The 21,077-nt window shown below is 36.9% G+C and overlaps 1 protein-coding gene across 8 annotated transcripts in view; it reads left to right on the top strand.

The window, feature by feature from the left end:
* BANK1 (B cell scaffold protein with ankyrin repeats 1) overlaps positions 1-21,077 on the top strand; it is a 328,379-nt gene that overhangs the window by 128,913 nt on the left and 178,389 nt on the right. For 6 of the 8 annotated variants that reach the window (XR_005061796.2, XR_005061797.2, XM_037020171.2 and 3 more), the window contains exon 6: positions 17,997-18,105. Coding sequence is in view for 6 of the 8 variants with exons in the window: in XM_037020171.2 (XP_036876066.2) it covers positions 17,997-18,105 (109 nt within the window). In the remaining 2 variants the exon portion in view is untranslated. The remainder of the gene's footprint in view (positions 1-17,996; positions 18,106-21,077) is intronic. The other 2 variants (XM_037020173.2, XM_037020177.2) reach the window with 1 other exon arrangement.

Below are 21,077 nucleotides of genomic sequence, written 5' to 3'. Positions count from 1 at the left end.
ATCAGTTATCCCTACTAAGATTTCACTGAAAGGATGGGGGGCAGACAATCCCTCTAAAGAAAAAGAAGGAAGTGCAAAGGCAACTCTTCAGTGTGTTTTGTGACTGTGTGCCCCAGCCCCGCACTATGCTTCTCATCACAGCCATTTGGATTTTCTTTTTGACATTTGAATTTGCCCCCACATAGATTATTTAAAAATTTGTTTAAAAGCTTTGCTTTTCCTTTCCAGTATATAACATGACATACTGTTTCTTTTATGTGCTTGCTATTCTATCACTTAATTGGGAAATTTGGATATTTTGTAAATTGTCCACTGAACTACTATTCAAAGAACAACATACATTGTAATTTTATTCACCGCAGTTACTGTGTATTTGTAAGAAGATACACCAGCATATTTTAAGTTTTTCAATATCCTACCTATTTAGCTGAAATGGCATATTGTTAAGAGCTATCTAGAGTTTTCCTGTAAATTTTAATGGCAGATATGGTTTAATCCTAAAAATTAGTAATAAGATACTTCCTATAATCATTTAAAAGCTATTGGGCATATAAAATGAATATTCTGTGAATTTGAAGAAAAGGAGTAATAATGAGAAATCTGTCGGTGTTATTTTTCAGTAATCCTAGAATTTGTAACTTACATTATAACTTAAGAGCTGTTAGGCATATAGCAAAATGACCATTCAGTGAATTTGAGAAAAGAAATGATAATGAGAATTTTGGTATTCTTATTTTATTTCCAATGTTGTGTATTAGGTTTTAGAATACTTTACCTAAACCAGTTTAATTACTAAGTTCTTCTTAAATCATTTACTCTCTTTTGGATAGATAATAATAAATTCCAGCTTATAGCATAATAAAGGTACAATTTTAAGAGCATCACCTAAAACAATGAAATTAAGAGAGATGCAAATAAAAGAATCCAAAACCCAATTTGGGAAGATAATTAGAATTCAAATGCTTCTTTAGAAATACTGATAGTCCTATTTAACTGTGATAATTGAAATATTTGAGACTCACATGTATTTACAGAAGTGTCTAGGTGTAGCAGGAAACTTAACTTTATATAGGCACAACTAGATACAATATAAAAACCAAGTTAGGTCAAAGTGATAAAAGAACATTGCACCTATCTATCAAAGCATTAGAATCCTATTTATTAAAAGAGTTTCTGAAATGTTATCAAATAATTCTTCTTAGTTGTATTTCTTCTTAGTAAAATGGTATCTTTGTGTTGTGTGTATTGATCATTTGGCATGTATTACTTTCTACTTAGTAAAATCTTATTTTCATTTTCATGTTAGGTACACTTCATTTCCAGCTTTTATTAAACTGGATGTATTATTTAGTCTTTGGTTTGCCACCTGTAAATATTTACTGTAGTATGAAACCACTGGGGCGAAGGAATGTACAGACTTAGGGAACTCTCGTAGCGTGAGGGATTTCCCAGCTGGGAATAATTCCCTTAGACTTTAGTTTCTTCGTTAACTTAAAGCTCAAGTATTAGCAGTTGTCTCCCTTAAAGAATTCTTCAGGCCTCTTCAACAACGGGTGTTGGCAAAACTGAACAGCTACATGCAAGAGAATGAAACTGGATTATTGTCTAACCCCATACACAAAAGTAAACTCAAAATGATTCAAAGACCTGAATGTAAGTCATAAAACCACTCTTAGAAGAAAACATAGGCAAAAATCTATTAAATATAAACATGAGTAACTTTTTCCTGAACGCATCTCCTTGAATGAGGGAAACAAAAGCAAAAATGAACAAGTGGATCTACATCAAACTAAAAAGCTTCTGTACAGCAAAGGGCACTGTCAACAGAACAAAAAGGCATACTATAGTATAGGAGAGTGTATTTGTAAATGACATATCTGACAAGGGGTTAACATCCAAAATATATAAAGAACTCACATGCCTCAACACCCAAAAAGCAAATAACCCTATAAAAAAATGGGTGGTGGATGTGAACAGACAATTCTCCAAAGAAGAAATTCAGATGGCCAACAGGCACATGAAAAGATGCTCCACATCACTAATCATCAGGGAAATGCAAATTAAAACCACAATGAGATATCACCTCACACCAGTTAGGATGGCCAGCATAAAAAAAGACTAAGAAAAACAAATGCTGGTGAGGATGCGAAGAAAGGGAACCCTCGTACACTGCTGGTGGGAATGTAAGCTAGTTCAACCATTGTGGAACGCAGTATGGAGGTTCCTCAAAAAACCAAAAATAGAAATACCATTTGACCTGGGAATCCCACTCCTAGGAATTTACCCAAACAATAGAAGTTCCCAGATTCAAAAAGACATGCGCACCTCTATGGTTATCGCAGCACTATTTACAATAGCCAAGAAATAGAAGCAACCTAAGTGTCCATCAGCAGATGAGTGGATAAAGAAGATGTGGCACATATACACAATGGAATACTCCTCAGCCATAAGAAAGAAACAAATCCTACCATTTGCAACAACATGGATGGAGCTAGAGAGTATTATGCTCAGTGAAATAAGCCAGGTGGAGAAAGACAAGTGCCAAATGATTTTCCTCATTTGTGAAGTATAACAACAAAGCAAAACTGAAGAAACAAAACAGCAGTATACTCACAGTCTCCAAGAAGGGACTAGTGGTTACCAAAGGGGAGGGATGGGGCAGGGTGGGTGGGGAGGGAGGGAGAAGGGTATTGAGGGGTATTATGTTTAGCACACATGGTGTGGGGGGGTGTCACTGGGAAAACAGTGTAGCACAGAGAAGGCAAACAGTGAATCTGTGGCATCTTACTACACTGATGGACAGTGATTGCGCTGGGGTATGGGTGGGGACTTGGTAATATGGGTGAATGTAATAACCACATTGTTTTTCATGTGAAACCTTCATAAGAATGTATATTGACAATACCTTAATAAATTAAAAAAAAATAATTCTTCAGGAGATTTTTCCCACTAAGGGATGCTGGGAACTCCCAGGACTTGCCATACTTTTTTTAGGTCCTTTTCTCCCTCAAAAGATTGGTGGACACCTTCCTTCCTCTTTTCATCAGCTTCTATTGGTAAGAGGTAGAAATGCATCTAATCTCTAAACTATACTTTCCCATAATGCCAGTGTTACCTAAGATACTCCCTTGCTACAAACTTTCAGTGGCTTACTGGGTAAGGTCCAAACTCTTTTGAGTGGCACTCAGGGCTGCAGGGTCACAGATCTTTCCCAACATCAACTCCTCTGGCAGCATGTCTTCTTTTTTTTTTCTTTTGGTTTCATTAATATACAATTACATGAGCAATATTGTAGTTACTAGATTCCCCCCATCATCAAGTCCCCACCACATACCCCATTACAGTCACTGTCCATCAGTGTAGAAAGATGCTATAGAATCAATACTTGTCTTCTCTGTGCTATACTGCCTTCCCTGTGCCCATTCCTACATTATGTGTGCTAATAATAATATGCCTTATTCCCCTTCTCCCTCCTTTCCCTCTCACCACCCCCAGTCCCTTTCCCTTTGGTAACTGTTAGTCCATTCTTGGGTTCTGTGAGTCTGCTGCTGTTTTGTTCCTTCAGTTTTTGCTTTGTTCTTATGCTCCACAGATGAGTGAAATCATTTGGTTCTTGTCTTTCTCCATCTGGTTTATTTCACTGAGCATAATACCCTCTAGCTCCATCCATGTTTCAAGTGGTAGGATTTCTTTCTTTCTTATGGCTGAGTAGTATTCCATTGTGTATATGCCACATCTTCTTTATCCACTCATCTGCTGATGGACACTTTGGTTGCTTCCATATCTTGGCTATTGTAAATAATGCTGTGATAACCACAGGGGTGCATATGTCTTTTTGAATCTAAGAACTTTCATTGTTTGGGTAAATTCCTAGGAGTGGGATTCCCAGGTCAAATGGTATTTCTGTTTTTAGTTTTTTGAGGAACCTCCATACTGCTTTCCACAATGGTTGAACTAGTTTATATTCCCACCAGCAGTGTAGGAGGGTTCCTCTTTCTCCCCATCCTCGCCAGCATTTATTGTTTGTATTCTTTTCTATGTTGGCCATCCTAACTGGCATGAGGTGATAACTCATTGTGGTTTTAATTTGCATTTCCCTGATGATTAGTGATGTGGAGCATCTTTTCATGTGCCTGTTGGCCATCTGAATTTCTTCTTTGGAGAATTGTCTGTTCATATCCTCTGCCCATTTTTAATAGGGTTATTTGCTTTTTGGGTGTTGAGGCATATGAGTTGTTTAAATATTTTGGATATTAACCCCTTGTCTCCCATATGTTCCCCCATACTATAGGAAGCCTTTTTTTTGTTCTACTGATAAGGTCCTTTGCTGTATAGAAGCATTTGAGCATGATGTAGTCCCATTTGTTTATTTTTTATTTTGTTTTCCTTGCCTAAGGAAATGTGTTCAGGGATAAGTTGTTCATGCTTATAATCTAGAGAGTTTTGCCTATGTTTTCTTCTAATCATTTCATGATTTACATTCAGGTCATTGATCCATTTTGAGTTTCCTTTTGTGTATGGAGTTAAACAATAATCCGGTTTCATTCTCTTACATGTAGCTGTCCAGTTTTGCTAACACCAGCTGTTGAAGAACCTATCATTTCCCCATTGTATATCCATGGCTCCTTTATCATATATTAATTGACCATATATGCTTGGGTTTATATCTGGGCTTTCTAGTCTGTTACATTGGTCTATGTGTCTGTTCTTGTGCCAGTACCAAATTGTCTTGATTACTATGGCTTTGTAGTAGAGCTTGAAGTCAGAAGTATAATTTCCCCCACTTTATTCTTCCTTCTCAGGGTTGCTTTGGCTATTTGGGGTCTTTTGTGGTTCCATATGAATTTTAGAGCTATTTGTCTAGTTCATTGAAGAATGCTTTTAGTATTTTGATAGGAATTGCCTTGAATCTGTAGATTGCTTTAGGCAGGATGGCCATTTTGACAATATTAATTCTTCCTTTCCATAATCACAGAATGTGTTTCCATTTATTGGTATCTTCTTTAATTTCTCTCAAGACTGTCTTGTAGTTTTCAGAGTAATAGGTCTTTCACTTCCTTGGTTAGGTTTATTCCTAGGTATTTTATTCTTTTTGATATAATTGTGAATTGAATTATTTTGCTGATTTCTCTTTCTGCTAGTTCATCATTATAGGAGTGCAACAGATTTCTGTGTATTAATTTTGTGTCCTGCAACTTTGCTGAATTCAGATATTAGATCTAGTAGTTTTGGAGTGTATTCTTTAGGGTTTTTTATGTACAATATCACATTATCTGCAAACAGGGACAGTTAGACTTCTTCATGCCAATCTGGATGCCTTTTATTTCTTTGTGTTGTCTGATTGCTGTGGCAAGGACCTCCTGAACCATGTTGAATAAAAGTGGGGAGAGTGGGCATCCTTGTCTTGTTCCTGATCTTAAAGGAAAAGCTTTCAGCTTCTCGCTGTTAAGTATAATGTTGGCTGTGGGCAGCATGTCTTCTTAACTTGCTCCATGACCCCTATGTTCTAGCCACCCAGGATTGCTTGCTCTTTTACAACTTATGCATTCCTTCCACTGTTTTTCATCCTTGTATAACCAGTTTCTTTCACATAATTAGTTTCTGCTACATGGAATACCACTGATATTTATTGCTTAAAACAATGGGACAACACAAGTGATTGCTTTTTTTACTAGTGATATTTGAAAAAAAATGAGTGAAAAACTGGAGTATAGGTATGTAAATGATTAAGATAGAGAAATGAAAACTGCCTTCTTCAAACATTTATTCCTGAAATTAATCTGAACCTAAATCTGATGCTTATGAAAGTGAATAACTCTCAGAGGCTCGTGAGAATAGAAAAATAAAGAGTTTGTGCTTTTGTTCATGTTATACTTCAGTAATGAAGCTGTATGTTAACATAACTTCATTACCGGCTTTTAACAACTATAGGATTACAGATTCCAGTCTTGCCTTTCTTTTGAATATTAACGAAACATTTGCTGTCTAAGATCTTATTTCTCTATAAGTAGAAGGCTGCTTATTATCTCTCCTTTTCCTTTCCTGGAAGGTGGTAGCCTGGGGTAGGAGACTTGGTTCTGGATGGGGCAGGAGCAGGAGTTAGTTCCCTACACTGAGTCAGCAATCACCTCATAAGAGTTCATTTTCCTTAGTAGGAAAGAAATTTCCTCATGTGTGTAATGAAGAAGCTAGAGTATATGATCTCCAAGGTTACTTCCAACTCAAATATTCTATAATTTTATGCCAAGAAAAATAATATGTAAATTGGGAATTAGACCTCTCTCCAGTAAAGAGGATTGACTTACAGGTGTGTGGGCTCTCCATGTAGCATTTATTTCACCTTTATTTGCACTTCCCCTAAAATTCTCTCCAGGAAAGAAGGAAGTGATTTAAGTTTCATGTGTTGTCTATCAGTTGATTACTTTTTTCATAATTCTGATGAAAGATTTGAAATTAGAAAAGCCAAACAAAATGCAATTTGGAGATTTATTCCTGGATTCATTTTTCATATATTTTTTTAGTTTTTATTATAATTTTATTACAATAAATTAGACAATAAAGTCTTAGTTGAAGAGTGAAGCTTCAAGTTGTCACTTTATCTAAAGAATCCAACTGCATGTCAGGGCTGTGTGTGCATCCAGTGTCCATCCTCCATCTCTGATTTACTTTTCCCCAATGCTTCATGCCTATTTTCTGGCACTATCTTAGAGCTGCCCTGTTGGACATACTAGCACTGTCCCCGTGCAGCTGTCAAACCCATGACATCGTGGCTAGTTTCAGCTGTAATGTGTTGTAAGGACAAAATACTCTTGAGTCTGAAGATTTGGTATGAAAAAGAGAAGGGAAAGTCTCTCATTAGTAATTTTTGACATTGCTGGTGGTTGACATATTTTGGATACAAGTGAGTTCAATTAGAATGGATCAGTAAGAATAATGCATGTCTGTTGCAGCTTGTATTTTACTGATGAAATAAGTAACATGTTCTTTGTGCTACATGTCCACCTGCAGTAATGGTCAAGCAATGGTTAATGATGCCTGGTTATAGTTCAGAATTAAAGATTCTACTGACCTCACTGCATATCCTTGAATCAAACAGGAGCATACCATTTAGTGTCCTCAGCTATTTATTTAGAGAGAAACAAAAACATTGGTTAATTTTAACTGCAGATGTAGCAGCTGAAATAGGGGAAAAATTCTGAGTGTAATTAGTCAGCTGTTAACACAACCATACTGTTGGTCCTCTACAGTTCTTTATCTTCTAAGTCACCTCAGTCCATTTTCATAGTTACTGGCCCCAAACATCTTAGCTTATGTTTAGCTACTGTTTAGAACATACTTTATTAATGACTTCTTAATTATAGTTTCTGCTCTCAGTGGAAATAAATACTCCTCCATTTTTTATTTATCTCAAACTAAACCATCTCTTGCTTCTCATATCACCTTCTCCTCTTGTCTCTGAGGCTGTCTCTGCCCTTTGCAGAGGATGTGTGTGCTGGCGTGAGAGCTGCCTGCTGCGCCCATGTAGGATTCATTTAGAGGGTTCACATCTTCAGCCATTAGTAGCATTTTTAAACATTCCAGAAAGCAAAGCACAAATCAAACACAGTTAGCAAGTTCTTTCATAGCTATTATTCATCAGATAATTAGAGAAAATTATACAGAATCAGTCTCTGATAGGAACAAACCCTAAATCATCAGTAACCCTTTGGAAATTAGATTGAAAAAGATCCCTGTGGAAAAAAATATGCCTATTTGCATTTTTAAAAAGTCATATGCATTCATGTGGTCCTATTTACTACTAACAGTTATAGATCAGTAACAAGAAAAAGAAATAAAGTGGATATGTAATTTGGGAACTCTAAATTGTGTTTAGGAATCATGAATTATGCTTTTATAGTAAACTGCATTACAACACAGGGAGTGGTGTAGAAGAAATTTCTGGTAAGGAAAATTCCACCTTTAAGAATCCTCGACCCCTGAGGTCAGCCATTTAGTCTCATCAACTTTATTACCTTAAGTAATAGCACACAAACAAATATAGATCAATTATGCTCTGGTCTCTCCCAGTGAATCCAATGGACATTCTTCTTGTTCAGTTTAACTTGACTTTTCAGCAGCAATTAAGACCACTGACTAAAATAACTTTCCTGGTAGTTTTTTCTTTCTTTAGCTTCCATGAAGCCATATCTTCCTGTGTTTTTCCTCTTTCTCAATATCCTTTGTAATCTTTTCTTCCTGTGATCTAGAAAATAAAGTTTCAAATTTATCAAGTTTTGATTCTTAGACTCTCCCTTTCTTGACAAATACTCCCTCAGCAGGTTATCCCAGTAACTCACAAGATATACTCCGCATGTGTTTTTAAGCCCGAGTCCTCCTAGTATCATCATCAATCCAGATTAAAAGCCATGAGCATGATAGGTTCCTTAATACCCTCTACTCCCTCACCCTACAAATTCAATCTATCTCTAAGCCATGTCAATTTTACTTACTATTGTCACTTCTCTCCCCATCTTTCCGGTGTAATGCTTTAGTCCACCACTTTTTGCCTAAACTACTATGAAAGCCTCCTACCTAGTCCCCCATCATAGGTTCTTGCATGCAACCTACATATCCCAAGTCCATAGTCCATAGCTTTTACGTATTTACTCATTTCAACTCCTAGTTAATTTTTTTAGTTAAGTATTAAGGTCCATAGCTAATGAGTCCTGGAGGAGGCATTACAACACAGGTTTCTCAGATCTCAAAAATGTATTTTCTTGTATCATTTTCAAGTTATTTAAAGAGTTTCTACAACTATATGAATATGAATCAATAATAAATATAAAAGTCTGAAGAAAGTCTTAAATTGTATTCTTATATTTGTTTTTGCATATGTAGTCATTCTAAGAAGTGACTCAAAACTTAGGAAGTTAATTTGACAGAGGAAAGTATCTCCTTTATCTTAACTTACTCGCTTACAAAGATTATTCTATTTTATGGCTTGGAGTCAAATACTCATGAAGTTTTCACAAAGGCTTTGCATAACCCTAGCAAGTGTGGGCTTTGTTCTTTGACCTATCATTTCCTTTACAAGCTGCAGTAGGAACTTTTGTTTAAAGTATGTTACATAAACTATTTATCAAATTCCCTCTTAAATGGCTATTTTGGCTCACTTTCACAGCACACATTATGAACAATGGAACAAATAAAGTGACTTTTCTTTCTTTTACTAATGAAACTTAAACAAGCATAGCCATTTGTTATAATAAGAACAGATGTTTTTGGCTTTCCTTTTAGGTATCAGAAGGTAAAGGATAAAATGCTCCAACCTTTTAATGGGCTTTTGTCTACTATTATGAACATTTCACAACCCTTCTATGGTTATTTCACTGAAATTGTTTCTTGCTAATCAAGATTCTGTATTATTACTGTCAGTCTCTATCAGACCTTTTAAATTACCTTAATATTTTGTGACTAACCTTAGAGGTTACTTTACCCACCGTCAATGACTGCAACCCCTTTTCCTTGCCTACTTCTACTATGGAAGCTGGGAAAGCCCCATGCTTTTTAACCACCCGTGAAGCTAGAAGTGGTCATGTGAGACAGTCTGGATAAGACACAAGGGGACATCCTTGGAGTTTTTGCTTTTCTGGTTTAAAAAAAAAAAGGAAAGTAGACCTGGTTGGCAATAGCCATTTTCCATGTTCCCCCACCTCTGTGTCTGCCCCTTTCCTTCTGCTTTCCAGCTAATCATATGATGTCTGGAACTGCAGTGTCCATCATCAAACCATGGGACCATAATTTATTCTGTACTCAAATGCTATTTCATATTTTCATCTTCCTTCCAGAACTGGAATGTAGTATTAGATACAGTGTGTTTAGAAAGTAAAAGTATAAATGAAAGTCCTTATTCTCCTATTTATTAGCTGTGTGATTTGGGGTGTTAAACTGAATTTTTTATACCATAATTGTCACATCTATAAAAATAGGCATTTAAAAATCTACTCTGCAGGAATGTTATACAAATTAGAGATAGATTATGTAAAGCACATTGTAAGTGCCCAACATGTGGTAGTTATTATTACTAAGTTCTTTTGTGTCTATCTCCTTGTATAGATTTACTCTATACCTATAACATATAACTTCCACCACTCCATACAGCTGAATTATCTCCCATCTGCTTACATTACATGGTACTGCTCTAAAATCCTCTTAAGCACAGGCTGTCAATGCCTTCATGCCCAAATAGTCTTTCACACACCTCATCTAAAAAAGGAGCAAATCAAACTTTGAAGATATGCTGCTATGTAAATAATTTAACATTGTGTAATGAATATCTTCATTTTTTTCTTTCCTTTGTAGTTAGTTAAAAGTTTACTTCTTAGAAATTGTAGATTCATGTGTTTTTTAAAAAAATAATCGATTATGGATTTGGTAGTTTCTGTTTTTCAAGGAACTGGTGTATTTCATATAACTTGTCTGTGTGTGTAAGTTGTCCATAATACTTTCTTATCATCGTTCTGATGTCTGCATGGTCAATAGTGGTATCTCATGTTTCACTTATGAAAAAGTGTATTTGTCATTTGTACCTTCTCTTTCTTGGTCAGTCTTATTAGAGATTTGTCAATTTTACTAACTTTTACAGAGTCATCTCTTTGTTACATTGATTATTTTTCTATTATTTTTGTATTTTCCATTTAATTTGTATCTGCATTATATTTATTCTTCTTTCTACTTGATTTTTTTATGCCCCCCCATATTTTACATACTAATCGTAATGCCCCCTTTGTTCCCCCCCAACCCTCCCTTCCCACCTATCCTCCCCAGTCCTTTTCCCTTTGATAACTGTTAGTCCATTCTTGGATTCTGTGAGTCTTCTGGTGTTTTGCTCCTTCAGTTTTTTCTTTATTCTTATGCTCCACAGATGAGTGAAATCATTCGATACTTGTTTTTCTCTGCCTGGCTTATTTCACTGAGCATAATACCCTCTAGATCCATCCATGTTGTTGCAAATGGTACTATTTGTTTTCTTCTTATAGCTTAATAATATTCCATTGTGTATATATACCACATCTTCTTCATCCATTCATCTACTAATGGACACTTAGGTTGCTTCCATTTCTTGGCTATTGTGAATAGTGCTGCGATAAACATAGGGGTGCATTTGTCTTTTTCAAACTGGAGTGCTGCATTCTTAGGGTAAATTCCTAGGAGTGGAATTCCTGGGTCAAATGGTATTTCTATTTTGAGTTTTATGAGAAACCTCCATACTGCTTTCCACAATGGTTGAACTAATTTACATTCCCACCAGCAGTGTAGGAATGTTCCCCTTTCTCCACATCCTCACCAACATTTGTTGTTGTTTGTCTTTTGGATGGTGGCAACCCTTACTGATTTGAGGTGATATCTCATTGTGGTTTTAATTTGCATTTCTCTGATAACTAGTGATGTGGAGCATCTTTTCATCTGTCTGCTGGCCATCTGAATTTCTTCTTTGGAGAACTGTCTGTTCAGCTCATCTGACCATTTCTTAATTGCATTATTTGCTTTTTGTTTGTTGAGGTGTGTGAGCTCTTTATATATTCTGGATGTCAACCATTTATTGGATCTGAAATTTATGAATATATTCTCCCATTCTATAGGATGCCTTTTTGTTCTATTGGTGGTGCCCTTGCCGTACAGAAGCTTTTCAGTTTGATGTAGTCCCACATGTTCATTTTTGCTTTTGTTTTCCTTGCGCGAAGAGATATGTTTATGAAGAGGTCACTCATGTTTATCTCCAACAGATTTTTGCCTATGTTTTTTTCTAAGAGTTTTATGGTTTCATGACTTACATTCAGGTCTTTGATCCATTTCGAAATGAACTTTTGTGTATGGGGTTAGACAATGATCCAGCGTCATTCTCTTACATGTAGCTGTCCAGTTTTGGCAATGCCAGCTGTTGAAGAGGCTGTCATTTCCCCATTGTATGTCTATGGCTCCTTTATCATATATTAATTGACCATATATGGTTAGGTTAATATCTGGACTTTCTACTATGTTCCACTGGTCTGTGGGTCTGTTCTTGTGCTAGTACCAAACTGTCTTGATTACTGTGGCTTTGTAGTAGAGCTTAAAGTTGGGAAGCGAGATCCCCTCTGGTTTATTCTTCCTTCTCAGGATTGCTTTGGCTCTTCGGGGTCTTTTGTGGTTCCATATGAATTTTAAAACTATTTGTTCCAGTTTGTTGAAGAATGCTGTTGGCATTTTGATAGGCATTGCATTGAATCTGTAGATGGCATTAGGCATGATGGCCATTTTGACAATATTAATTCTTTCTAGCCAAGAGCATGGGATGAGTTTCCATTTGTTAGTGTCCTCTTTAATTTCTCTTAAGAGTGTCTTGTAGTTTTCAGGGTATAGGTCTTTCACCTCCTTGGTTAGGTTTATTCCTAGGTATTTTACTCTTTTTGATACAATTGTGAATGGCATTGTTTTCCTGATTTCTCTTTCTGCTAGTTCATCATTAGTGTATAGGAAAGCAACAGATTTCTGTGTATTAATTTTGTGTCCTGAAACTTTGCTGAATTCAGATATTAGTTCTAGTGGTTTGGGAGTAGAGTCTTTAGGGTTTTTTATGTACAATATCATGTCATCTGCAAATAGTGACAGTTTGACTTCTTCTTTATCAATCTGGATGCCTTGTATTTCTTTATTTTGTTTGATTGCTGTGGCTGGATCTCCAGTACTATGTTGAAAAGTGGTGGGGAGAGTGGGCATCCCTGTCTTGTTCCCAATCTCAGAGGAAAAGCTTTCACCTTCTCATTCTTAAGTATGATGTTGACTGTGGGTTTTTCATATATGGCCTTTATTATGTTGAGGTACTTGCCCTCTATACCCATTTTGCTGAGAGTTTTTATCATGAATGGATGTTGAATTTTGTCGAATGCTTTTTCAGCATCTTTGGATATGATCATGTGGTTTTTGTCCTTTTTGTTGTTGATGTGGTGGATGATGCTGATAAATTTTTGAATTTTGTGCCATCCTTGCATCCCTGTGATGAACACCACTTGATCATGGTGTATGATCCTCTTGATGTATTTTTTAATTTGGTTTGCTAATATCTTTGCATCTATGTTCATCATGGATATTGGGCTGGAGTTTTCTTTTTTTGTGGGGTCTTTGCCTGGTTTTGGTATTAAAGTAATGCTGGCTTCATAGAATGAGTTTGGAAGTATTCCCTCCTCTTCTGTTTTTTCAAAACTTTAAGGAGAATGGGTATTATGTCTTCTTTATATGTCTGATAAAATTCAGTGGTTAATCCATCTGGACCAGGGATTTTGTTCTTGGGTAGTTTTTTGATTACCGATTCAATTTCTTTGCTGGTAATTGGTCTGTTTAGATTTTCTGTTTCTTCCTTGGTCAGTCTTGGAAGGTTGTATTTTTCTAGGAAGTTGTCCATTTCTTCTAGGTTTTCCAGTTTGTAAACATATAGATTTTCATACTGTTCTCTAATATTTTTTTGTATTTCTGTGGGGTCCGTTGTGATTTTTCCTTTCTCATTTCTGATTCTGTTGATGTGTGTAGATTCTCTTTTTCTCTTAAGTCTGGCTAGGGGCCTGTCTATTTTGTTTATTTTCTCAAAGAACCAGCTCTTGGTTTCATTGATTTTTTCTATTGTTTTAGTCTTTTCAATTTTATTTATTTCTTCTCAGATCTTTATTATGCCTCTCCTTCTGCTCACTTTGGGCCTTATTTGCTCTTCTTTCTCCAGTTTCAATAATTGTGACTTTAGACTATTCATTTGGGATTGTTCTTCCTTCTTTAAATATGCCTGGATTGCTATATACTTTCCTCTTAGAATTTCCTTCGCTGCGTCCCACAGAATTTGGGGCTTTGTGATGTCATTTGTCTCCATATATTGCTTGATCTCTCTTTCAATTTGGTCATTGATCCACTGATTATTTAGAAGCATGTTGTTAAGCCTCTATGTGTTTGTGAGCCTTTTTGTTTTATTTGTACAATTTATTTCTAGTTTTATGCCTTTGTGGTCTGAAAAGTTGGTTGGTAGACTTTCAGTCTTTTTGAATTTACTGAGGCTCTTTTTGCAAGCTAGTATGTGGTCTATTCTGGAGAATGTTCCATGTGCACTTGAGAAGAATGTGTATCCTGCTGCTTTTCGGTGTAGAATTCTGTAGATGTCTGTTAAGTCCATCTGTTCTAATGTGTTGTTCAGTGCCTCTGTGTCCTTACTTATTTTCTGTCTGGTGGATCTGTCCTTTGGAGTGAGTGGTGTGTTGAAGTCTCCTGGAATGAATGCATTGCATTCTATGTCCTCCTTTAATTCTGTTAGTATTTGTTTCACATATGTTGGTGCTCTTCTATTGGGTGTATATATATTTTTTGTGGTTATAGCCTCTTGTTGAACTAAGCCATTTATCATTATGTAATGTCCTTCTTTGTCTCTTGTTACCCTCTCTGTTTGAAGTCTATTTTGTCTGACACAAGTACTGCAACACCTGCTTTTTCTCCCTATTGTTTGCATGAAATATCTTTTTCCATCCCTTCACTTTTAGTCTGTGTATAGCATATAGATGGGTGTTGCTTTTTTATCCATTCTGTTACTCTGTGTCTTTTGATTGGTGCATTCAGTCCATTTACATTTAGGGTGATTATTGAAAGATATGTACTTATTGCCATTGCAGGATTTAGATTCATGGTTACCAAAGGTTCAAGGGTAGCTTCTTTACTATCTAGCCACTTAACTTAACTCTCTTATTAAGCCATTATAAACACAGTCTGATGATTCTTTCTTTCTCTCCCTTTTTATTCCTCCTCCTCTATTCTTTATATGTTAAGTGTTTTATTCTGTACTCTTGTGTTTCTTTTGACTGCTTTTGTGAGTAGTTGATTTTTTTTTTTTGCCTTTAGTTAGTATTTGGTTGGTCTGCTCTCTTTGCTGTTATTTTATTTTCTCTGTTGACATCTATTTAGCCTTAGGAGTGCTTCCATCTAGAGAAGTCCCTTTAAAATATCCTGTAGAGGTAGTTTGTGGGAGGCAAATTCCCTCAACTTTTGTTTGGGAATTGTTTAATCCCTCCTTCATATTTAAATGATAATCGTGCTGGATACAGTATTCTTGGTTCAAGGCCCTTCTGTTTCGTTGCATTGAATATATCATGCCATTCTCTCTCTGGCTGCCTTTAATACTCTGTCCTTGTCTTTGATCTTTGCCATTTTAATTATTATATGTCTTGGTGTTGGGAGTTCAGTGTGCTTCCATGGTCTGAGAGACTATTTCCTCTCACAGTTTGGGAAAGTTTTCAGCAATTATTTCTTCAAAGACATTTTCTGTCCTGTATTCTGTCTCTTCTTCTTCTGGTAATCCTATAATGTGAATATTGTTCCATTTGGATTGGTCACACAGTTCTCTTAATATTCGTTCATTCCTGTAGATCCTTTTTTCTCTCTGCGTCAGCTCCTCTGTATCGTGTTCTCTGATTTCTATTCCATTAACAGCCTCTTGCAACTCACCCAGTCTGCTCTTAAGTCCTTCCAGAGATTGTTTTATTTCTGTATTCTCCCTCCCAACTTGATCCTTTAGCTCTTGCATATTTCTCTGCAGGTCCTTCAGCATGGTTATGACCTTTATTTTGAATTCTTTTTCAAGAAGATTGGTTAACTCTGTCTCCCCAGGCCCTCTCTGAAGGGTTGTCTGGATAATTCTGGACTGGACCAAATTCTTTTGCCTTTTCATGGCAATAGAGGTAGCTGTAGGCAGGTAGCACATGTGTCAGCTGTGAGAACAAAGTCCTTTCCTGGTTGCTGGTCACCTTGCCCTCCTCCACTGCCTGTGTTGGTTACTCACACACTGTTGTAGCCTCTGGATTAATCCCCTAAGGTGCTGTGGGCGGGTTCACCGTCAGGGTAGTCCAGAGCTCTGTGAGGAGTAGTAGGCATGCTGGGTGTGATGTCCTGCAAGAGCGTTGCCCCTTTGCGCCTTGCCCCAGTTTCTTCTGCCTGCGCCACTCAGCTGTGTGCCGGCAGCGGCCTTTGGGTTTGGCCCGGGTGGCTGCACTCCGGGAGGAGATTCTGGGCAGCTGCTGGGGGCGCTGCTGTTCTCAGGCTGCTCTGATGCTGCCACAGGTGCAAGCGGCCACTCCCCGACTACTGAGCTACTGTTTCAGGGGCTGCGCCAGCTGGGGGAATGACTGGTAGGCTGCTTATCACCATGAGGGGCTTCAGAGCTGCGCTTTCACCTGGGGAGTTAGGGTGCCTGTAGTTCCCCGGTATTCCAGCTACTGGGCTGAGTGTGTTGGGATGCTTCCATCCAGCTGTGAGGTCCCTGTCCCTTTAAGACTGTCAGAAAGCACTCACTTTTCTTTTGTCCCAGGGGAGCTGCTTGCGGGGACCCACTTGCAGATTTTGCTTTTCCATTTCTCTAATATCCAGCACACCATGCAGTGTGTGTCTGCGCTCCCAGTGTGGATTACTAGAGCTGGTTGTTTAGCAGTCCTGGGCTTTCACTCCCTCCCCGCTCCAACTCCTTTCCTCCCACTGGGGAGCTGGGGTGGGAGGAGTGCTCGGGTCCCGTTCAGCCATGGCTTGTTTCTTACCCCCTTCATGAGGTGCTGAGTTCTCACAGATGTGGATGTAGCCTGGCTATTGTACTGTATCCACTACTTTCTCTTTTAGGAATAGTTGTATTTGTTGTATTTTTAAAAATATATATGGTTTTGGGAAGAGATTTCCACTGCCCTACTCATGCTGCCATCTTGGCTCCTCCTCTGGAATGCTCTTTATATGTGTGGTGATTACAACTTACTTCATGTCTTCCATATAGCCTTTTCTGACCATTTCTTCCCCTTGGAATTGAGCCATTTCCCTTTTGCCTGCAGTGTACCAGACCCATGAGACTTTCTATCATTGTACACAGAACTCAGTTCATTGCCAACATGTAATTACATGACCATGGATTTCTTGAAGGCAGAGCTTGTTGCATCTCTCCTCCATTTACTTAAGAAAATGTTCCAGAGATAAGGGCTTTGCATAATTCTTAGCATTAAGTAAATTAGTGTTGGTTTTGCTTTGCCATCCGGAATTGCAGGTTGACAAAAGGACTTCATCCCCTCTCCTCACTTCTAAGCAGAACTTTGAGGAAATCCAGAGAGACTAGAACCAGACAGATTTGATGGCAACCAGATTATTGAAAAATGAAGGCAAAGGCTATGAAAAATATATATATATATTTTTTCAATCAATCCAGTCCTTTAATTTCTATGACTATGTATTGGCAATATGTCTGATTTTATTTGGAAGTCATTTCAGAAGTCTCAGGAACAGTTGTCCCACAGTCCTCTCACCACCTCATGGCTTTGTTGATTGGCTCACCTCCTTAGCTACAACCATCTATATCTCAAGTCAATTTGATCCCAACCGTACCTTCATAAAACACAACGTTAAAACAATGGTACCTTTGCAATTGGTTATGTCATCGGTAGTAGAACACTTAGATTTGCATGGCTCCCCGCAAAATGCTCAGATTAAGGAAACAGAGTAGACATATAGTTACTCTATATATGCAAGGAAAAAATTGGCCAAGATGAATATTCCCTCCCATTTTGATAAGAAATAAAATAATCTAAGACTGTCCCATTTCTGACCCTTAAATTGAAGAGCAAGATTCATCATTTTATTATTTAATTTATTAAAATGTAATATGTTTTTTAACAGAATTTATTATTGAAATAAATTTCAATGTTATCATTGACCTACTACTGTAATGCTCTCTTAAAATGAGTATTTAAGTAAGGTTATTCATCCAAAAGAATAGGCTAATTTTTTGCATCTATTGTTCTATTATTTTAATAATTGGCTTTTAGCAAGCCCCTAATACTTTGTATTATTCTTTTAAAAAAAGGTATCAGTATTATTAAAGATTATACAGTATTTACTCCAGCGAATAATATTTATTATATTGCACTAAGATGAGTTTCTATGTGGATACTTTAACTAAGAAAATTCTTTTCATTTTAAAGCAGAATGGCATTGACCAACTTGATGATGTTCTTACGTACATATTCAAGCACGAGATACCGTATTATGAGTTCCGATCACTCCAAACTGAAATCTACCCTCTAAAAGAATGTGAGTATTTGCCAACCACATCAATTGTTCATTATATTTCACTGTGTGTAACTATTTAATAATTAGTAAAACCAAGAATATAGTTAGCTGCATTGTTGATTAAATGTTTCAGACAATTCCCATCTCCTGGTAAGAAGGCACACTAGTATAAAGTTCTAAAGATCCATTTGGTATTTTTTTTTTAATCACAGGCCTAAAATGTACATAACTTTTGAAAACAGCAAAACCAACTTCTGATTTATATTCTAATGAAATGTTTGCACAATTCGTGATGGAGATTGTTCATCATAACTTTAATTGACAAAAATGAAAATAAATCTCCCAAAGAGAGGCAATGAATTAGTAAATTATGACAAATCCATTACTCTGAGCATCATAAGTAAATTTTTTTATAAATTGATTTGCTAGCTGGAGCGATGCTTTTATATACACTTAAATTAATAAAAGCAGGGATATGGCAGTAGATAGAGTGTGAGTCTCTGTTTAAAAAATGTTTAATAGCATATATGTTTTGATATGTAAATTGGCAGTCTGGACAGACATATACCTGTTAATAGTAGTTATGTTTGGGTTGTGCAATTTCAGGATTGCATTTCTTTTTCATTTGCTTAATCTGTGTTTTCTATAACTATGTATTATTTATAATATAAAAAACATACATACAGGAGCTATTATTACCAACAAATCATACTTCTAAATGTTATCATGAGCTCAGTAGTATATTTTTTAAATTGATTCTTCCTGCAAGACAAACATGAAGCTAAAGAATATGAGAGATGTACTATAGGCATAGTGCAGGACTGATGAGCAAAGGATTTTCTCTAGGGTTTCTGTGCTATTTGAAAAAGTTTTACCATCACTCTGGCAGACCTCTGAGAAAGAGTAAAGTACGAGTCTTAAGGCACAGACAATTATGATTCACCCAGATGTGTGAGAACATTTTTTATGCATGGTCAGGTTACATTATGGGAACACGTCAGTGAAAGACTAGTTTTGAATAAGTAATCTTGTGAGAATCATGAAAACTTATTTTTATTTGCCATATACATTAATGATATATAATTTCACTTAGAAAAGTTAGACATCAGGTTAGGATAGAATAGGAATATGACATGAGGAAATAGAAGAGAAACAGGAATTTGGGGCAGGAGAAGATACATACGGAGGTATGAAGATGAGACAATGTGTACAGATTCCCTCGGCATTATGTTTGTTTGGGTTTGTGGAATGAGAATTGTGGATTAGAGAGCATACAATGGTTTTGGTCTCTCATTTTTATAGGTAAACAAACCATTATAGATAAGTTTTAAAGTGCTTATCAATGACTTGTTTAGGTTGTAGAATATTAATTTTAGAGTTGGAAAAGATGGAGTAGCTTTTGTCCTTTATTTTTATAAAAAAAGAATTCTAGATGAGTTAAGTCAGAGCCTCTGATCATGTGGATCTGATTCAATAGGTTTGGGTATCGTTCAGCTTCTGCTTTTCTAAGAAGCCTCCAGATAAAGCTGGTGCTGCCAATTCTCAGAGCTCTCACTGAGTATCAAGGGTTCAGAGCAGCAGTTCTGAAACTTGATGCAAATTATAATTATGTCTGGCTTGGGGGTGCACCTTAACACTGTAGAGATAGGCGATGTGCTGTCCTGAGTCCAACAGGCATTTATGATGGTCAGCCCTTCTCCACCTTTCAACAGCATTCATAATTCCTTCTCATTCTGCCCATTTCCATTGCACAGACTACTGTAACACACATATCGTATCATAATTGAGGACTCCATAATTATAGATGGAAAAAGTGAGCATGCAAATGTAGTATTTTCTCCCAATTAAGAGAACTTAGATCTAAACTATTTTGTCAAGCAGTCTCATTTGTTCATTCATATTATAAGTGTAAACAAAGTGCCAAGCACTCTTCTAGGTACTGAGTGGTACTAGATACCATTATACAAGTGTCCGTCTTCATGGAGCTTTTATTTTAGCGAGGGCAGCATAATAAACAAAGAACAACAACAAAATGAACAGTATTATTTCAAAGAGTGATACTGGTTATGAGAAAGATAAAGTGAGAAGACAAGAGTTGGGAGGTGATGATTTTAAATTTGCAAAGATTTTAAACATGGTTTGGTATTTTCTCATTTGCATTTAAAAATGTTATCTTGCTGCTCTGCAGAGAAGAGAGGACAGGTACGTAAGAATGGAAGCAGGAACACTAGTTAGGAAGCCAGGCTGTTAGACTCAGAGGGGACATGATGGTGATGATCACCTGGTGGTAGAGCGGAGGTGATGACACTGCTCTTACTTGGTAGATATTTGAGAGTAAAAATGGTGGTGTTTCCTGACAGATTGTCAAAAGCCCAGGAAGGGGGTCATGTTTGGTATTCACAGCTGAGTCCTGGGTAGATCATTCTGTAAAGAGTATAGTTCAGAGCAAAGTTTTGAGTCCTGGGCAGTGCAATATCTAGAGAATGGAAGAGAAGTTTCCATTCAAGGAGACGGAGAAGGAGCATCGCTGAAGTGGGAGTGTGGTGTCTGAGAACCAAGTGAAGGAAATGCTTCTGAGAGAAGGAACTGACAGGCCCTGTCATATCCTACTGCAGAGAGCGTGGCAGAGGAAGGTCCCTGCAGTAGTGTGTGATTTATAAAACCATCCATTAATACCAGAAATGTCCCCCAGTGGATCCAGCTCTTCCCCAGATCTTTGCACCAACAATATCATATAGATGTATTAGTTTTCCCTAAAAAGCTCTATCAATAGTGTTCTCTTGAGCAAATAGTGAGAAGATGAAGAATTACAATTCTGATTAACTATTCTCCAGGAGCCCCTAAATTTGGCAAAATATCTCAGAGTAATGGGAAATGCAGATTGACTCATAGAATCTAAGATGTTAATGAGCTGAAAAACACTATCCAGAAGAAATGGAGAAAAGAGGATTATGTAAAATTTCAATTAACTGCCCCTTGGGCTTATTTTCCAT

The sequence above is a fragment of the Manis javanica genome, chromosome 5, assembly GCF_040802235.1.
Source record: "Manis javanica isolate MJ-LG chromosome 5, MJ_LKY, whole genome shotgun sequence".
Classification (NCBI taxonomy): Eukaryota; Metazoa; Chordata; class Mammalia; order Pholidota; family Manidae; genus Manis; species Manis javanica.
Note: the sequence above shows the minus strand (reverse complement) of the source record. Positions and strands in the feature narration are given on the sequence as shown.